The following is a 20609-nucleotide window of genomic DNA, read 5'->3' as shown; positions in this document are numbered from 1 at the left end:
CATTTGAAGGTTCGTAAGATCTCAAAATCTGAGTGAAAAACTGTTGTACTTTTTACTTTTGAAGTACACAATAGGTATTTTAATACTTTTATTTAAGTAGATTTTTTCATGTGATACTTTTACTTGAATATTTCTTTGCTCCAGTATCTGTTCTTTTACTTTTTAAGAAGTAACAAAATAAGTCACAAAATTGAGTGTTCCTTCCACCACTGAATTCAGAGGAATGCTCTCAAGTTTTCATTATTTAGTAGTTCATTTTTGTATTTATTTTTTATAGACAGTTGCAAATTATAAAGTGATAAGCGGTTTCACAAGATCTGATTAAATGTTTTGGGACCTCCCCACTGATTAAGATAGATCTTGCTTGGAGGAAGACACAAGCACACCTACACACCTTATCTAAGTGAGTCAGTGGATGTTTGAATGCAAGTTTAAAATCCCTTGTATAAATGTGTTCTTTGTGAATTATTATATGACTAAGAGTAGTCCTTAACCTTGTTCTCACTCTGAATATCTCCAAAATATCAGTTTACTTCATCATATTTTAAATGATGATTTTCATGTTTTACTGATTTGACTAAGTACAATTTTATTCACAGCCCCTTGACACGTTCTTGCGTCTGCACACTTCTGATAAAACCTCTACTGTCAACATAAAACATGTGTTAACCACATGCATTAAACAAAACCTTTCATATTGCACATTTTAGACCAAACAAAACCCATTTTAAATCTTTGAAACTTGAGAAAGACATTGTTGTTTTTAGTTTGAATCCATTTTGTAGTCTCTCTTATTCACCTACATATGCTTAATAATTAGGTATCTTGTGGATTTCAGAAACTACTAACAATTTACATCAGTTTCTTGCAGTTTTGACACCAAAGCAGAAGATAGGGCCTTTAATTTCCTGTGAGAGTTTATATATTACTCACGCTAATTCAAAGAAAAGAGTTCAACAATTTAAATATATCAATACACTAGACCATTCATGTTTTAGTTTTTAAAGGGCCCATATTATGCTATTTTCTTATCTTTTTTATAATATTCTTTCCTCATCAAAAGCATACCTGGAGGGTTATTTTGTTTCATTCACACATGTTTAATACACAAACCCTGCATATTTAGGCTGAGTTCTTCTCTCAAACTAAATACGCTCTGTTCCACCTTGTGATGTCATGTGTTTTAAAACTCCACACACTTTCACTAGAATCATTTGGATAATTTCGGCTCTGGAATTGCCAATCTCTACTGAACTAAAGGTAAAAGGAGGTGTTAACTTAAAAATGATCACTACATGACATCACAAGGAGGAACAGAGCATTTTGAGTTTTGGAGATGTAGACAGACTAATAAACCAAGATTACTCAAACATGTGTGAATAAAACAAAACATAACTCTGGGTATTTTTTTGAGGATGTATCAGCATTACAACATGGCTAAAAGCTCTTTTTCTATTGTGGCACTCACCTGCACGATCCTTTTATTTACTGATGTATTTTCACAGTTTGGCAAAAGTTTAGACAAAACAACTTTATTCCCAGATGATTTTCTGGTCATTTCAAATACAATATAATAAAATAACAATGACAGCTAATGATTCAAATCACTTTTATAATCCCAAACATGCACTGTTATATACTTAAGGTGCACTGTTTAACATTTTTAGCGGAGGGTCCACCACCTGCTTGTCTCTATGGAAATGTTATTGTTTTGTCTAGAATGTTCCATAGTATAGATTAAACCTATCTAGCTACATTACAATTCAGATCTGTGGAGAGTCTCCCCTATCCACAGAAGGAATTGTTGTATTTTTGAGTAATAGAAACACCCGTAATTAATACATGCTAGATAGATATTTTTAATGTCGTACCATGGAACTTTCCACTCAAAGAAATAACATCGCCATGGAGACAAACTGGTAGCAGACCCTCCACCAGAAAAGTCAGGCAGTGCACCTTTAAAGTTTCTACAAATACAAAATGGTAAACAAAACAGCGCTACAAAATATTTACATTTTGGTTTGGTGTGGGTTGTCATGGTCATCTTTTTGTTTCACCATCTCAATTTCAGACTTTGAGTTTTTCCTGGGTTTATCTTCGTCGTCATCATCATCATCGTGTTTTACTTTGTCTGTGAACTGGGCCTCGATCTCTGCAGGGTCTATGTAGGTGTAGAAATAGGCCATGAAGGAGAAGATGAAGCACACTGCCACCAGCAGAGAGGCGAATAAGACGTACTCTGTCCACTGGGAAGGAAAAATGGCAAAATATTGGTTTAATTACATATTTTATTTTCAGAATTTGTATTTTATATTCACAATTTTTTTTTTTTTTCTTGAAAAAATATTCTAGTTACACTGCGTTATTGTTGTGTTGTATAGAGAGAGAGAGAGAGAGAGAGAGAGAGAGAGAGAGAGAGAGAGAGAGAGAGAGAGAGAGAGAGAGAGAAAGAGAGAAAATTAGGGGGAAATTATTATCTTATTTTGGATATTTTTGACAACTCTACACTACAATAACCACCTTAATATAAGCATGAAGATAGAATTAATTCATAATGAACAAATTATGTAGTTATTATAAAGTGTTCTCATTGATCTCTGGGGAAAGATACATGGAAACTACAGTACATCTCATTAAAGCAGGAGTGTCAAACTCAAATTCACAGAGGGCCTAAATTAATAAATGGGATGAAATCATGGACCAAACTAAATATTTATTGAAACATTTCAACAACATCGCTATGTTTTCTCTTCTTTCGAGATATGTAATGTTAAACCTTTTCTTATCTTTTCAAATAAATGTTTAATGATAGTTTTGCTTAAACACTGAATCCAGAAAAAGCATAATATAAAATAATAACAACATTTTAAATAAATAATGTCTCTATAGCCCATTTGTAGCCGGCAGGTCAGCTCTAATACATATTTGATATGATCTCGCGGGTCAAATATAATCCGCAGGCCAAATTTAGCCCCTGGGCCTGACTTTAACATGTCTGAAATAAAGTAAGAAAATGAAGAAAGTATAAATATGTTTGTACCTGCTTGGGAAGTTTAGCGAGTTCAGCCACAATCAGGACAATAAAGTTTCCAACAGCAACAGTGAGTAACCAGCCAGCTTGGAGCACAGCCTTCATGTTGCTTGGTGCCTATGGAAACAGACCAGAGTATCATTTTCAGAGCATCAGAACAATATTTCTTTGCTTATAATGTTCTACAATATTGCATTAAACTTATCTATCTCCATGGTGACAAGCTGGTGACGTCTAACTTTTTTTTTTTTTTTTTCTAATAAAAGACCAGATATTTTTACCAACAGATATTTTCTTCATTTGATCTGCCCACATACAGAGTTTTTTCCGTTCACGGGTGACATAATGGTAAATTTTTTCTGTGTTACAGGTATTCATTCATTGATTATTTTAGATTAGATTGGTGATAGAACATGAAGATTAAAGTCAGTTCCTCCTCTTCTAATATTTCAAGAACCCATAAAAATAATAATAATAATTTCAATAAAAAAGAACATAGTGCACCTTTAAAACCATGGTATTGTTTGTATGCAGTACTTATTTTAGTATTTCTTGTTTACCTGCGAATACGAAAACTCAAGTCCAGTAACAGAGAACATGACTTCTCCAGCAGTAATAAAGAAGTACTGTGGGATCTGCAAGGCCATGTGCACTGTGTTTGGTTTGATCTCCTCTGCTTCAGTAATCACCTCCCCACACTAAAATCAAACATAAACGTTTAATAAAAAAGTTTAAAATGGGAACAGAGAACACAACTTTTTATACTGTGCAGGAGTAGAGTCTTACATTTGTTGTGAACGTGAAAGTACTGGGGATGAAGTAAGTGTAGGAGCTTCCAAAGCCAAATTCTTTCTCGACAGTACAAGATTCAGAAGCGGAGAGGAAGGTGAAGGTTTGCCTAGATTTAAACATCATGACAGTTATAAGGAAAATTGAAGTAAAAGATGTTTCTTTTCGTATTATTGTGTAAGATACGTACTTTCCATTCTTTAATAGCGAGTAGTTGCTGGCTAAAAACGGGTTAGTGATTCCAAACTCTACTTGAGCTGTTGAAATGTTTATTGGAATACTTAAGCCGTTGACAAACCTGAAGAGGAAATTATAATATATTATGTCTTACTGTCGAACATTCCCGACAAAGCAACAATCTATCAAATGATTACCCCCACCAGAAAAGTTACATTGTGCATCTTTAAAGGCCCCATATTATGCCATTCTCTGATCTATGTTCTAAAGTTGTTTCCTCATCACAAACATATTGAGGTGGAGTTGGGTTTTGTTTCATTCACACATTTGTAACACACAAATCCTGCATATTTAGGCTGAGTTCTTCTCTCAAACAGATGATTTGGATTCCTGGAATTGCCGATCTGTCCTAAAAGGAGCCGTTAACTTGAAAACTACCGCTTCATGACATCACAAGGTGGACTAAATGATTTTGAGCTTTGGAAATACAGACACAGAGTAAAAATAAAGAAGTTCTCAAACATGTGTGAATAAAACAAAACACAACTCTAGGTATGTTTATGATGAGATAACAACATTATAACATGGCATGAACGTCACAAGAGTTATTTTGCGTAATATTGGACCTTTACTACTCATTACTTCTTCCTTAAAAACAAATGCAGATTGCCTTGCACAATGTCTTTCTTTTAATGGTGGATTTGTGGTACTTACCGAATGGCATTGGCACCTTTTTCAGGTTTAGAGATTAAATCATTGGTCTAGGAATAGCAAAAATAAAATTAGAACTAAAATCACCATTTATAACTCATGTTCTTTCACCTCTGCACTTAAGAGTGTCTCACCAGCTCCCACGTATTAGCCAGATTTCCAGGAATAAGAAGAGTCTGACGCTTGCCCTTCGTCAGGGCAATAGTTCGGGTAGTAGGAGGACTTCCTATGGAAACTGTAACGGTGTCGGTATCAAATGTGTAGTACTCAGGGCTGGCCTAATAATCAACACAGATCAGGTGAGTTACTTTGGTCCAAATGCATTCATTAACTAATAGGGATGTAACAATAACTGAAATATCGTGTCAAAAGTCTCATAATAATATCTTGGACCATCACAATATATGAATTACAAGTCTCTTTGCTTAAATTAAGGGTTAGCAAGGTGCAGCAATAGCTAAAAAAAGGCAGAGAGAACTACATAGATCATGATCCTTTGCTCCATTTCAGTGTAGACTACAAGAGGAAATAACAGTTCTAAGCACTTTTAAGTCTTTGTTTTTTGGAATAAGTCTTATCAAGGTATTTTAAGAGGAAAAAGTAGCATATTAACAGTTTTGAGCCTCCACAAAATATCGCAATAAATATCGTACCATGAGATGTATATCGTGAAAATATTGTACCGAGAGATTTGGATATTTCTACGTCCCTAATCCCTACCAATTTGTGAGCTTTCCCACAATATTGGAATAAATATTGTACTGTGAGGTTCATACTGTGACAATATCGTATCGTGAGACTTGGATATCGTTACATCCCTATTAACTAACAATGCAAAAATAACATACCTGATTTGGTGAAAGCTGCAGTGGGGAGTTGCCAGGTAACTGAACACTGATCTGGTTCGGGGCCATATTCAGTAGTTTGAGTTGGCTCTCGGAGGCTGATGGAAAAGTGGGCAGAGTTTTCTGAAAGGGAAAACAATAATGACAAATGTACAGATTAATATTGACTTCTTCTTTATTCTATCCATGATTCTATTCCCAATTTATGTCATCTGTGCAGTCAGATACTTACATCAATCTGGAGTTGGACCACAGCAGCACAGACAAAAGCCATCGCTGCTAGAAACATGCCCACTGTCATTCTCTTCAAGGGTCTGCAGTAAAATGGATTATTACAAACTCATTCCTTTAGTTTGAAAAAATATACAATATAATATGCAATTTTTATTTTTATTTTTACTCACGTGAAGTTTAAGCCACATTTCTTAATTAAGGGATAAATAACATTATCCATAATTGGCACCAAAGTCAGAATCAGAATGGGATTAAATGTCTGTAAAAGTAAATGCCATGTAGTTTTTATTAGATAGAAATAATTAAAAGCAAGAGTTGCATGAAATTCATCTGAAATTACCTGCATCTGATCAGGTTGGACTATGAATGCACCCTACATAAAAACAAAAACAAAGAAAAAACTAAATAAATATAGCAATGATACAGATTTATTTATTTTTTTAATGTATGTATTTATTTCTGTTTTTGATGCAGTAACTTACAAAGTCTCCATTCAGCGTGGTAGCCTGTAGTGTCCATCTTGAACCCTTAAAAACAGTTAAACATATCAGATTTTAAAAGTAGTAGAAATAGTGGTAGTAAAGTGGCAATAGTACCAGTAACAGTACCTTTTGGTCAAACAAGGTCCAGAACATAGGAAGTGGTAGGTATAAAAACAAAACCTTGAGTGCCATTTTGATCTGTGCTATCAGAAGTTTCTGTATAACACAAAGTACATTTTAGTAATTTTACAACAAATATTAGTTTGAAATGAAATCCAGCTTCGTCACTTACTCCATATTTCTCCTCTGCCCAGTCCATCCAGTGTTCTCTCTTTGGATATCGCTTGCTTCTGTGTCTGTAGCGATTCTTAATAGCAAACTAGAAAAAAAACAAAAAAAAAACAAAACAAAACAAAAAAACACTTATGAAGGATTATTTTAACTTGTTTACAGTAATTATATTCTGACCTGTCACAATAATTACAATATTGACTTATCGTTCTATATATAAAAGTTCTAATAATATTCATCATGGGTATTATTTCTTTGCAATTGTGGGGGGGATTAGTTATTTTTATGTAATAATGTAAGATTTGAGCTGTAGAGAATAAAATACATAACTGGTATGGCTAGTTATCGATTCTGCCATTTATTTGTTGCAGCTCAGGCTGTTTAATGATACGGTCTCTTTAAAAATTGATTTACTGGGATTATCCTGCTTTGTGTCAGTGGCATAAAGTAGTTTCAATAGTATCGTTTATAATAGTATATGTCTGTAGCAATATATTGTGCTTTAACATTTATTATTGTGACAGGCCTAATTATATTCTTGTGTAACTTACCCCAATACACTTGCACACATCCAGCATGATATTTCCCTGTGGCTTTGCTTTGAAGTACATTGGACTTCCCACAATGAACACCACTGTAGGAGATACAAATATCATAAGAATCACAGCACTTATTAATGGCCTGTTTTGAGAGTCTGACAAAGACATACCTAGAGCGACCACCATGAGCGCAGCAGGGACACCAAATGCCAGAGGATAACACTCCATCTTTGTGTGGATGCCACACTGCTGGGCTGCAAATATGATGTGAATATGTTTCTGAAGACATCCAGTAAATCAGTAATTGACTATATGAATAAAATCTATGTTTGAAACAATGCTACAAAGATACTTAATTTGAGTTGTGCTATTCGTTTATATTCTCATAGTGAGGTTGTATAAAGATGACCATAAGGATTTTATTGAATTATCAAACCTATTATTCAAAACCTTTTCTGTACTTCTTACATTGTTCTGATCACTACAGACATAGTGCCTATTTAGATACAATGGTTTTAATACTGTTCTGAGCAGTACTGTACTCTACTGTACTGTAGCACTGTCCTGTAGTACCTCTGAGGATAGGAGTGATGATGGTGGACAGTAAACTCCCTCCATTGATGCACAGGTAGAAGACAGAGAAGAATGTTCTTCTTTGATTTTCCTATATCAAACATGTACAATAAATAAATAAAGCATTTAAATAATAGTTTTTCTGTTGTCATTCACTTTTGTAATTGAAAAAAAAAAAAAAATTAAATCCTGTTTGCTCTAGATGATGTACACGTGATATACCAGGAGTGGACAATATTTTTCCACTGGGCCATAATTAAATTCAGGAGAGTGGAGGAAGACAGAGCCAAAGTGGTCTTTAAGAAATGCTCAAGAAAGATTTTTACACCCCAGTCTATACACATACCCATAAAGAGTATATTCAAGTCTGACTATAAAGCAGAAGTCACCTGTTCATTAGTAAACTGGTCTCCACCAAAGGCCGCCACACAAGGTTTAATCCCACCAGTGCCCAGAGCAATCAGGAAGAGGCCCACCATAGACAGCACCCTGAGGACATGCCCATAAAACGTTACTGTGTGTACAGTGTAAAATGAAGGTTTATGGTGTAGTTTACGCACACATGAAAGGTCATGTTGTCTGGAGTCCCGTTCCTGTCTTGGTCAGTGATGTCATGGATGGCACTGATGGCCATCGCGATCTGACCCAAAGCGTACACAATGGACAGGTATATGATAGTCCTGAAGAGACACGTAAAGGAGCAGTTTAGCTGATCTGTAGAAGTACATGACTTCATCTTGTTACCTTGCATCTCACATATTTCTCTTACTCACTTGAACTTTCCTAGCCATGAATCTGCCACAATGGCCCCCAGGATTGGAGTCAAATAACAAAGGGCCACAAAGACATGATAGATGGATGTTGCAAAATCATCATTCCAATTCAAAAAGTACTTAAAGTACAGCACAAGTACAGCTGATTGGAAAGACAAGCTTTGTTTTAATATAATGATGCAAGACAGACATGTGTTTAAAGATGTTTAGTCTCACCTCGCATGCCATAGTAAGAAAACCTTTCACAGAACTCATTAACTACTATGAAGAAAATGCTGAGGGGGTAACCACATATGACTGGACCCTAATGGACAGAAATGCATAACAATATTAGCATTGTATCTTGGTTGAAAAACTGGACTCTCACAATTCAGGACAAAAGATATTTTGTTTTATCTTTATAGCGATGCTTTCCCATTTTATATGGCATCAATTAAACTGCACAGTTGAATTACTGATCTATGATACATATGGCATGATATAATAAAATAAAAGCGTAAGTCTACAGATATTACCTTGCCTCTCTTCTCCTTCTTGAGCACTTCTTTTTCTTTATCTGTTACAAAGTAAATAGTTATTTACCTTTACAAATACCTAGAAAGACTACATCTATATCCACTCTTGCATAAATGATTGTGAATTGTGAATGTAAAATAATTTAATTGCCTAATGGAGCAGTGTTAAAGAGGTTATTAGGACATTTATCTATATTTTATACTAAATACTATTAACTAAATTAGTATAAACTCACCCGTCATGGTGGTGGTTGTAGCACTCCTCTAGATGGATCCTGTCCTGCTTCACTCAGAGGTAATAGTTGCTTATTAGCCCCTGATCTGAACCCACTGCTGACAGTTAATCTTTTTATGGTGGGAGGGAACAGAAGATATGGACTTCCGTATAATGAACAACATCATAATGGCACTGATTTCAAATATCTCCATACATGACAAATACATGAACATGTTCATTTATGTTTGTGTATTTTATTTAAACAAAAAAAGCTACAGGGAACATTTCTGTTTACAGCAGAATGTTGACATTTCAGATAAATAAAAAGATAAAAAAGACATTATGCCCCAAAATATAAAACAATGTATAAACAATTAAATTAACATTAAAATGGTAAAAGCTTCATAGTACTTCTGCAGTGGGTGTACTGTCTGGATTCACACTTCATTGCTTTGGCGTGAAGGTGAATGTTTTTACTTTTACAGTGTATGGGCCCCAGCACATTTTTCTTTTTGCAAATATTGCACAAAGTCCTTTGTATGTACATAAATAAACATTATACTTCTGGTATGCCATGGCTTTAAACATATACTGTATTACACAACTCTCTCTGTTCTAAGACTTACTGTGATTAAAAAAACATAAAAACACATAAAAGAACAGAGGGCAAATAACTGTCCATAAACAGGCTTAAAAAAGAATACTGTACATATACAACAAAAAATGTCAACATAGAAAACACAAATTGGATGTGATGACATGCATAGTTGAATGAGCGACTGCAGACACAATGTGGAGGCAAAGTCCAGCCACTCTTCATATCTGACCCTGAGGTCTGTTTCCTGTGTAGCACTCTCATTTACTGCCATGCGCTTCTCAGTCTGCACCACAGTTTGCTTAGCGCCAGTGGTTTTCTAGGACTCCCATGATTGACATATCTCTGTTTTGACTAGCAGAGCAAACCTAGCCTTGCTGGCCCAATGGTAGTGGTCCGGGGTCACGCCACAGAGGAGGAACTGGGGATGCCCTGGATGGTGGCACTGGTCGGGGTGCCACTGATGGCATTAAAGATGTGCAGTGAATCTGGCAGGGGGCTCTTCATGCCATCTTCCACTGGACTGATCTGAGGAAAGACATAAAAATAAATAAATAAATGAACAAACAAAAGTTAGATTTTTAAATGGTTTGGGGTGATATGAGAAGTACAAATATAAGTTAGCATAAATTTTTTTCTCTGAAGAGTGCATGATGGCGGTAGCAGAATTTAAGCTTTTGCAAAACCAACAATCTTCTTTAAACAAGGGTTAACCACTGCACCACAAGCAGCCCCGCATAACAAACAAATATGAGAACATGACATCAAACATGGAAATGTGCTGGATGCAAGAATTTGAAAACATACGCTGTATCTTATATGTCTTTTGATGAGCACACACAGCAGATGTATGCATGCTCAGATAAGCACGTGCAAAATTCCCAAACATTGTTGACCTGGCCAGTTGAATAAGGACAGAATATAGGAATAGCTTTTCATGCTATTGGTATATGGCTGTGAGCCAGACATGTGTGAACTTTTATTGACTGTAAAATATGTTAAGATAAGACTGAAGTGTTGGTAATGATCAGATGCTTATTATATAACATATAATATTATTCAATAGAACACAGCAAATCTAGGACGTGCCAACGCTGTTGTTTAACATTTGACATTTGTATTGTAATTCTAATAGTAATGTAAATTATTTACATTATTATATATATATATATATATATATATATATATATATATATATATATATATATATGTATATATATATATATATATATATATATATATAGTATATATATATATATATATATCGATTATGACTGAATTGTTTTCTCTGGCTGGACCAACACCAAACCATGTATTTTCACTGCATACAAGTCAAACTTTACCATCCAATCTGCTCATGTCAGCACAGGGAAGAGAAAACCATGTTACCACATGACAAACAGTGTGCATGTCACGTGTCAATTCTTTCTGTAGATCATACACACACACAAACATATGATTTGGTCCAGACAAAGCACCTACTTGCTCGTGCATGATGATGGACAATTCTCGGGCCAGGTCCCTATAGTTGGCCTTCATCTCGTCATGGTACTCCTGCTGGTCCTCTTTAATTAATCGCTCATTGATGCCCAAACCCTGACCACAAGCCTCCACAAAATGCCTGCAAAAAAGCAACCATCTTAATACACAGTTAATGGCAAAAACAAACCAGAATGCATTATGGGACCTCACCTGAAGACCTCTTTGAGCTGCTTGACCTTGTTATCTGGATATTTCTTGGCACAGGAATCGTCTAGAAAAGCTCTGGCATATGCAAGCGGCCCTGCATTCACCTAAAATAAAATACAAATATTGTCAAATCTATAGTACTATTAAAGTATTTTAATATGTGATTTATGGTAGGCACCTGGACACTGATGCTGCCCTGGAGTTTGAGCTGTAAGCGGATCATGTCCACTTCACTAGAGGAGCAGAGCTGCTTTATCTCAGCCACCTTTTTACTCATCTCGTCTATGGCCACCTCAATAGGGCTCAGGTCAGTGTGGTGCTGGTACATGATGGCAATGCGCTTCTTCACATAAGGGAAGCAGTGTGTGGCTGAGGAGAAAAGCAAATAATTAAGTGTATTTGTTTATTGGTGTACAATGTATTAAAGGGTCCATAAAGATAAGACAGGTTTGAACTTTTGGAACTTGAGAATCATAAAAGAGTAAAAACGTGATTAGAAGAAAACCTTGACAAACAGCTGACACTTTCAGATTCTAATCATAGTGCATACAAAGGATGATTCTGCAAACTAAACAAGAAAGTCAACAGCAACACCTCACTTTGAGTCTTAAAATTATATTTGCTCATTTAAAATACCTTATCTGTGTTGTATTAAGGGGGATACTGTGTACAATACAATGTGCCAATATAAAAATAATGAGCATAAAGCCATATTTCTTACATAATGAAACTGATTAATTATAAAATGACTATAGTGGTATAATGTTTTACAGAAAAAAAAACTTTTAATAAATATAATACAATAATTAGAGGGCTAAAATCATCCAAATATGAAAGTGTATAGAGTTTAAAAACACAGTGGAGCACTTCCTGTAGAGGGCTTTCTGTTTGAGAGAGGAACTCAGCCTAAATAGACAGGATTTGTGTGTTATTAAACCTGTGTAAATGAAACAAAACCAAACTCTAGGTATGTTTGTGATGAGGAAACAACATTATAACAAAGATCAGAAAACAGGGTAATATGTGCCCTTAAATGACATTTGAAATTGTGATAACTCCAGAAATAAGATAATGATCAAATTGCATGTAAACAAAGCCATGCACACTAGGGGTGTATTCCATCAAAGTGGCTTAACAAATCCAGGTTTATCCTGAAATCCTGAGCTGAATCTAGCTCCATCTTTAGCTTAAGCCTCCAGTCGTTGACAGAAATAATCCTGGGTCTAACCAAAGTTAATTCAAGTCTGGAGTTTAAGATGCATTTTGTGCACACTTGAGGTGACTCTGGAAAGGCCAGATCAATCGAGCAAAAACATCACAAAAGATGGGCCAAAAATGTGATGTTTTTTATTTTAAACGAGAGCAGAGCTACAGTGCGCACCTGCAGAGTTTGATTTGGGCTCTTGAACTTTTCCAGTTATTCTGATGTGAGGAGCGAGAGGGAAGACACGACTCGCCCCTCCTCTCCTGTTCACTCCCCTCCTCTCCTGTTCACTCCCCTCCTCTCACATACAGACAGTGTCTGTCTGTGTGTAAAGGCTGCGCTGCCCTTCACAACAGCCACATGTGCAAGATCATTTTAATGAAATAATGGCCATAGGCTTTTATATGATTTGTGCCTTTTTGATGAGTGGAGTGTCCACACACGTGTCCCGTGCATAGGAGCGTATGGACTGTAAAAGTCTTAAGCGACATGTGAAATAGCGACACTATAAAAGTCACTTTTTCAACTGTATCACACACAGACAGGCGTTCTAACACATGTATGTGACTGCAAGTGCTGAAACTTTTGACTAAACTGTTTCTTTAGTTGTTCATGGAGACAGAGCTAAAATAATCTTGACATTTAGTCTCGTCCCAACCAGGTTTGTTTCCGGGTACTTGTTACTGTGGCAACTCACCACCACCTCTGGTTAGTCACTTTGGAGGAGTGGAACTGAGACTTTGATAAGCCTGGATTGCCCAAATACAACAGGCTTTCGCCTTAACTCGCTTTCATGATTTTAAAAATAAAATCATTGACCAAAACAGCTATTCCCATTATGGTCCTTCACTGTGGTTACTTACTGGTTAGTATAGTCCGACGTTTGCATTGTTCCTCCACACCCCCCTGCCTTTTGCCTGAGATGGTGAAGGGCATCTCAAACACAAATCTGCGGATGTTATGACTCTTTTCAAAGTCTGTCTTCCTGTCGCCCACCTCCTTCTCGTCCAGGTATGGTGTTACATGTGTCACCTGAATGTATGCATACTTGGAATCCAGGTCTTTAGGATTAATCTACAAAAACACAGTCATTGATCATCTTAATATGTTTAAGGAATTACAAAATACGTTTATTTAACTCCTTCCAGAATCTTGAATCATCTTCACATTTTCTTGTCCAAATTTTTCAGAGTACAACTTCAGCAGTCTTTGGGATATTTCAGAAAGTGGAGTGAATTTGGGTTCTTTGTAGATGTATTCCTTACCATCTTCATCCTCAAAAAAACCCTTGGAAATTGAAAAAAATGTACATTAAAACACAATGATCAAACAGCTTTGTGCAAAGTCAGCAAGCAAATCTATTAACATATGGGCTATGCAAGTCCCACTAATATCTTTGCACAAATACAGCACATCCTACAGACCACTATCTATGAGTTGGGGCTACTTTGTCAATGGATGTTATGTCCGATTTAATGGGCCATGCTTTTTACTATTGAGAAGCAAATTTGGTATTAGCATTTTTAGGGCTTTACTACAGCTATAAACTACAGAATTAAAAAGCTATACAAGGTTTTATTGGTTAGACAACAATGACCCAGTACATCACTGCAGACAACTAACTGCAACAGCACTGATTTACCTCAACATCTGAATCTGTAAACTGGTAATGCTAAAAGAATAGAGAAATAAATGCAATGTTATTCCTTACTTATGGATAACTGTAACATTTTCAGTATACTACAATGGCTAGTACAGCTTTAGAATGTCAAGGCATATTTGACATTACAGCATTGGGAGTGAAACAGAGCACACAGGGAGAAAGCCTTTTGTTATGCATTTTTAACTATTAAACTGTAAGTTCCTTTAAATTTGAATAAGAAGAAAAGTAAAAGTAAACAAGCCAACACATGTTTTTGTGGCAGGCAAGCACCATGCAATATAGATTTAATAAGAGCTGGGTGATATGGCCAAAGTATAAACTCTTTATTTTTGTGCACAAACTGGAAGATTATGATCATTATGAAATCTATTGTACTTGAAGTCAGGGCAATGATTGTCAGTCTTTCAATCACGGGAACATTTTCATTTTTATCATATCGATACTATTATTTAAGAAATGTTAAGAAATGCCTTAACAAGATTTTTTGCAATACCAGTTGTTTAGCTGCACAATAAGCCTGCTTTGTAAGTTAGAAAGTCAGGAGTAAACTCATCGATTCATCATGACATTGTAATTTTTTAATCTATTAAGCACACACAGATTAATCAAATGAATTAACTAATTGCCCAGCCCAAGGTTTAATATATTGAAACACATAAATTAATTGTATTATAAATACATAACTTATTTTAAAATAGGGGCTGAGCAGTAAAATCAGTTGTAAAAGCACAAACAAAACCAAGCAAGGACTACAGCACAACTTACCGCAGCCTTTAAAGGAGAAAAAAAGTGAATAGGGATGGTGAATTATTAGATTTTCCTCAACATTTTAAATATGCTCTATGCTGAGTGCATGTTTAGGTATCTAAAGATTACATAAATAGTCAAACATTGTTGATATTTACCTGACCAAAAAAGGCCACTCTGAAGTATGTCCCCAGAAGTCTCTTCCCAGTGTGCATGACCTCAGTCACTTTACTGTAGGCACGATGTAGTGTGTCATACAGGTGGGCCAGTTTCTAAGCAATGACCAAATAGTGGGAAATGTTAGTATATAAAAATGGGGAAATTCCATATTATATATGGAATAAGAGGTTTACCTCAAAGTCCCTGCGCTTCTCATAAATAGGGATGATGAGTTTGTAGATGTCAGAAATGAGCTCATAGCGTTCTGCTTTCCACAGTCCATCTGCACACGCTTCCAACAGCTCCATCAGAACATCCTGAAGGGGCAGCGGTGAGACAATATGTTTTAGTGCCATTTTGTCGGCTTGGGAACAACAGGGAATAAATAATAATAATGATAATATAAAAATAATAATAATAAAAATACCTCATTGAAGTGGACATCTTGCATCCCAACATCTTCCATCATGGCTGCTTCTTCATCAATATTTGGAGTTACAACCCGGAACGCTGAACAGCCCTGTTTGAACATGCCTGCAGATGGGAAGATCATGTTTTTTAACTGAGAAGTGAAAATCAAATACACCTATAGTATTATGTATATAACAAATAAAATACCTTTTCTCTCTAGGTATTCTGCTACAAGTGCTGCCACATGCACATAGCACATGGCTGCCTGTAAATGAACAAAGTATCTTGATTAATAACTATGAATGAAGCCCAAAATTGTAAGGAAGTGAATTATCCCTTACCTCTGACAGGTCTCCGTTCTTCACATGGATGCGAGCCATGCTGTCTAACCAGGTCTTGCGTAGCTCTGGAGTACTGGCATAAGACTTGGCCAGACTGTACTGCAGATCCACGAGCATCTCTGGGTCTCTCTCATGTTCTTTCATCTGTGCTGTGGCCATCAGAACTGTCCTGATACGTTTCGTCAAGTCCTTCACGTCAGATGGGAAGGCTGTATTCTGTTGTGGAGGATAGTGATCATATAAATTCACAGAAATAGTTACAAAGGCAATAGAAAAACAGGGTGATTCTGACCTTAATGGTTTTGTCGCTGTTGGCGCAGTTATTAATTATTGACAAAGACTGTTGGAACCTCGTGCTTCCTATTCCAATGACATCGGCAATCAACTGACTGACAGCAATCACCACCTGCAATTATAAAGTCAAAAGATTGCGTTACTTTCTTTTTTTAGCTCAAAAAACAAACAAAGAAACAAAAAAAAAACAAACAAACCTGCAAGTGTGTTCGAACAAAAGACTTGCGACCAGTGTAGTCAAAGTTGCTCTTCATGAGGAAATAGAGCAGGTGAGCTGCATCACTGCGTATGGAGCTCAGCTTGGAGTTACAACACTTCAGGATTTCATAGCAGAATGAGGCACACATGTCGGCACGGCCTTCAAAAAATGTGCAGGGAAACTACAAGAGAAACGGCAGAGTCAATATGTGAACCAAGGTATTTGTACACACACACACTAACATCTTTTACCTTATATATGAAGGTGCGCAGTGAGGTAAAGACCTGCTTCAGTGCAGTTTCTGACTGGTTGATCCTCAAAAAACAGAGGTGCACTTCAAAAACCTTCTTCATGAGTGGACTATGACCATGGTCTGAGCACAGCTGTGTCTGCAGTCAGAAAACTGAGGTTATAACATGGTGTAAAAAACAATAATGCAAAAATAAAGATTGTAATAAGTGCTACCTTGAATCCCATGATGAAGATACTGAGAGTGTCCAGAACAGTGAGGCAGACCTCGGCGATGTTTGCCTCCAGGAGAGACTGGTTCAGCACATCTGCATCCGAGTGACTGTAAGCTGCAGGGTTAAAAAAAAACAGGATCACAACCAAATCATTGCATCACATAAAGAGATATTTGTACAGCAGCCAGGTAGTTTATACACAGTGTTGGGGAGTAACAGATTACATGTACCAGAGTTACGTAATCAGAGTACAAATTATGAGTAACTGTATTCAGTTACAGTTACTGTTTCAATGAGTGGTAATTGGATTACAGTTACTTTGTAGAAATAAATGGATTACATGGGGGTATTTTCCTGTTTTCACATTTTGGGCTATATCCCCCTTTTTTTTTTTTCAGTAATTACACTCATTGCTGGAAACTAAACCAAGTCTAAATTAGATCTAAACCAGGTCTAATGCAGGACTAAACCAGGACTAAATCCAGGTCTAAACTAGATTTAAACCAGGTCTAAAACAGGACTAAACCAGGACTAAATCCAGGTCTAAACTAGATCTAAACTAGATCTAAACCAGGTCTAAAACAGCACTAAACCAGGACTAAATCCAGGTCTAAACTAGATCTAAACCAGGTCTAAACCAGGTCTAAAACAGGACTAAACCAGGACTAAATCCAGGTCTAAACTAGATCTAAACCAGGACTAAACCAGGACTAAAACCAAGTCTAAACTAGATCTAAACCAGGTCTAAACCAGGTCTAAAACAGGTCTAAAACCAGGTCTAAACTAGATCTAAACTAGATCTAAACCAGGACTAAAACCAGGTCTAAACTAGGTCTAAACCAGGACTAAAACCAGGTCTAAACTAGGTCTAAACCAGGACTAAAACCAGGTCTAAACTAGATCTAAGCCAGGACTAAAACCAGGTCTAAACTAGATCTAAACCAGGTCTAAACCAGGACTAAAACAGGACTAAAACAGGATTTAACAGGACTAAATCATGCTGCGTGGACCGTGTTTCCTCTTCTTCTATCAATAATATTTTTAATGTGGTTAAGTAAAGTCTGGGCTTTTTTATTGTCTTTTATCAGACAAAACATCTGATGTTACGATATCTTAGTCTTTGCTTCTCTACACCAAATCAAGTAATCCAAAGTATTCAGATTATGTTACTCGCTTTAAGTAATTTAATAGATTACGTTACAAACTACATTTTGGGGTATATAATCTGTAATCTGTAGGGGAATACATTTTAAAAGTAACCTTCCCAACACTGTTTATACATACATATATTTAATCCAAAAGCACAATCTATGGATCAGTTGAGGTAAGGTAAAGTAAAGAGTTTCTGGCCAAAGAAAACAATGACACATGCAACTTCCCTCTAAAAGTTTTACAGCTAACAAATGTTCTTCTTTGGAAAAAGCTTGTAGAGGAGAACTTGTAGTTCTGCACAGACATTTGAGGGCCAACTATAAATAAACAACATGCTCACATTTCAAGTGAAAGAGCTTTTAACAGTAACATTGTCTCTAAAGTTGTCCACTCTTACCATGATCTACAGATATTCCAATACTTGAAATCTTTTTAACACTGAAAAATCAAAGATACTTTATTACACAAAATCAGTAGATCAGTAGACCACATATCTAAACGGCCTTTAGAATTTCCCTAAGAAAATAACTGATTTAATTTGGTGAGTGATGGACTGTTTTATTAAGCCTTGGTCAGCCATGAGTAGGATGTATGACGAATGGAGGCAAGTAGAAACCATAAGCAGCCTGACGATATTATGTTAACAATCACAGATGTTTTTCTCTGGTTGAAAGGGGACATTTGATGAACACTTGAATGGCACACTTACTGTGGTTAAATGTGAATGAGTTATCCAGGCTGCTGAGCTGCTGTAAACGGGCATGCATCATTCCTGCCCTGTTACGGGACACAGGCAAAGTCTGAGACTTCCGCTCATGTGCCACAGGTCCTGCCCCATCCTGGTTCCTGATGAGGCAACAGCACAATGTCACATGACTGATGATCAGCCTTTAACATAGCCACCATTAGTATGTTAGAAAGCAGCTAGGACAGTTCTGGGTAGATGTGAATATAGAGCTGTGAAGTTTATGTGCAAAATGTCAGGCAACTTAAAGAAAGAGCGTAAGAAGGATTAATATCAAGGCCATGCATGTTAGTAAAAACCATGCACATGCAGTTAGAGGATGTGAGTTGCACCTTTGTTCTTACCCAGGTGGGAGAGGGCAGGAGCCAGGCTTATTTCATTATGTTAAACTTGTCAGCATTTAAGTAAACACAAGTGAAGACAGTAGTGAGATGTTAGAGGAAATACTCAAAGCCCTATGAGACACTAGGCCAAGCATCTCAAAGGTGTCCCTTAATACAGTATGCATTTATAAAAAGAGCTATACCCTCTATGGACAGGCTTACAGAGTGGCTGCACCAAGTAACAAATTTCATTTCACACCTCTGGCTAACCAGAATATATATATTATATAAATATATATATATATATAGTGAAATGTTCAAATACTTGTTTTGTTTTCTTTTTCTTTTGTCTGCTTTGAATGTGGTTATTTTCAGCTAAGCATCTTTACAACCACATTTGTGACAACTGTAACTACAAAAATAATATACTATGATATAATTTTAATGATGTCTATTGACTACATTACCTTGCTATGTATCGCTTCCCCATATATCTGAACTGATGAAGGCATATTCTAAGAAAACATAAAACATATTATATAATACAACTCAAACACAGACAGTATCATGTCCATCAGCATAGTCTAAACGACTCACTCTAACAAGGTAAAGAAGTCCATCAGTTCAGCAGAAGAGGCTTTGTTCCAATAAGTGAACAGAGCATCTGAAACATAATCATTTTCATTTTATCGTTACTTAACCTTCATTTAAATTAAATCTATGTAATGCGATGCTGTGATACTGTTACCTTCAGACATGCTTTTAAGCACATGCAGGAAGCACATGAGCAGACTCTTGATCTCTGTCTGGTCCAGCTTGTCTCCTCTCAGGAGTGTGTTTCCCACCGTGGACAGAGGCTGGTTCTGCAAAATTCAGCACATAACCTTTTGGTCATTCACACCTATTCTTTGTACAGATTTTATGTCAACACAAAAAACACTTTTGCTTTTGAAGAGAAAAGCAGAGACCAAAAGCAGCAGCACCACCAAGTGGTTGGTTGGTATAAAAGAAAATGTGCAGTGTGAGGATGTTTAAAACTGATAACATTATGGAAAACATGAAGCAACTGTGAATTAAGCTTGATAAATTATGAGGAGCCAAATGATGCATGGTAGGATTTTCACTGAATAAGTGTTTTATCTGAAGTACTGTATTTGAAGTATAGGATTGTTTGGGCTTTATAAACTATCTGTTTATGCTGAAAAGGTCTTAAAAGTGCTATGTTTTTTTCTTCATTATCAAGTCAACACAAAGAAAGTGTAGAGCAAATAAGAGGTAAACCTCTTAAGAGCGCAGCTTATCAGCCTCCAGAGAAGGTCAGATAGAGCCAATGTCAGGAGGATTCTCAGGAGAACACACTAAAGCCTGAGATTATGTAGACATGAAAGGGCTCAGAGTTCACCACTCTCTACTGAGGCGCCACACAGACTCCACACTACGAGGTGG

The 20609-nt window shown here is 36.4% G+C and overlaps 2 protein-coding genes across 3 annotated transcripts in view; both read right to left on the bottom strand.

The window, feature by feature from the left end:
* Positions 1-1542: 1542 nt before the first annotated feature.
* LOC110173137 (solute carrier family 15 member 1-like) lies at positions 1543-9001 on the bottom strand. Its single transcript, XM_020939118.2, has 22 exons — positions 8961-9001; positions 8662-8749; positions 8446-8587; positions 8233-8352; positions 8062-8161; positions 7673-7763; positions 7270-7353; positions 7112-7194; positions 6562-6648; positions 6396-6485; positions 6270-6314; positions 6128-6160; positions 5958-6046; positions 5786-5867; positions 5557-5676; positions 4843-4986; positions 4712-4758; positions 4011-4118; positions 3818-3929; positions 3592-3729; positions 3041-3148; positions 1543-2246 (listed from the first exon to the last, which is right to left on the bottom strand). Exons 2-22 carry the CDS (start codon positions 8666-8668, stop codon positions 2010-2012), a joined length of 2067 nt encoding a protein of 688 aa, XP_020794777.1. The 5' UTR covers positions 8669-8749; positions 8961-9001; the 3' UTR covers positions 1543-2009.
* Positions 9002-9415: 414 nt separating this feature from the next.
* LOC110173160 (dedicator of cytokinesis protein 9) overlaps positions 9416-20609 on the bottom strand; it is a 69165-nt gene continuing 57971 nt past the window's right edge. For both annotated transcript variants that reach the window (XM_055158432.1, XM_055158476.1), the window contains exons 35-53: positions 19912-20026; positions 19761-19827; positions 19631-19678; positions 18805-18941; positions 16945-17057; positions 16731-16868; positions 16478-16660; positions 16279-16392; positions 15987-16202; positions 15853-15910; positions 15662-15768; positions 15429-15551; positions 15234-15347; positions 13807-13952; positions 13529-13740; positions 11640-11830; positions 11465-11565; positions 11255-11393; positions 9416-10300 (exon numbers count right to left, since the gene is read on the bottom strand). In XM_055158432.1, coding sequence (XP_055014407.1) covers positions 10175-10300; positions 11255-11393; positions 11465-11565; positions 11640-11830; positions 13529-13740; positions 13807-13952; positions 15234-15347; positions 15429-15551; positions 15662-15768; positions 15853-15910; positions 15987-16202; positions 16279-16392; positions 16478-16660; positions 16731-16868; positions 16945-17057; positions 18805-18941; positions 19631-19678; positions 19761-19827; positions 19912-20026 — 2448 coding nt within the window. In that variant the 3' untranslated portion in view covers positions 9416-10174. The remainder of the gene's footprint in view (positions 10301-11254; positions 11394-11464; positions 11566-11639; positions 11831-13528; positions 13741-13806; positions 13953-15233; positions 15348-15428; positions 15552-15661; positions 15769-15852; positions 15911-15986; positions 16203-16278; positions 16393-16477; positions 16661-16730; positions 16869-16944; positions 17058-18804; positions 18942-19630; positions 19679-19760; positions 19828-19911; positions 20027-20609) is intronic.

Source organism: Boleophthalmus pectinirostris, unplaced genomic scaffold, assembly GCF_026225935.1.
Source record: "Boleophthalmus pectinirostris isolate CB_2022bp ecotype Guang Dong unplaced genomic scaffold, ASM2622593v1 HiC_scaffold_1, whole genome shotgun sequence".
NCBI classification, from domain to species: Eukaryota; Metazoa; Chordata; class Actinopteri; order Gobiiformes; family Gobiidae; genus Boleophthalmus; species Boleophthalmus pectinirostris.
The sequence above is the reverse complement of the archived record's forward strand: the minus strand, read 5'-3'. Positions and strand labels throughout refer to the sequence as shown.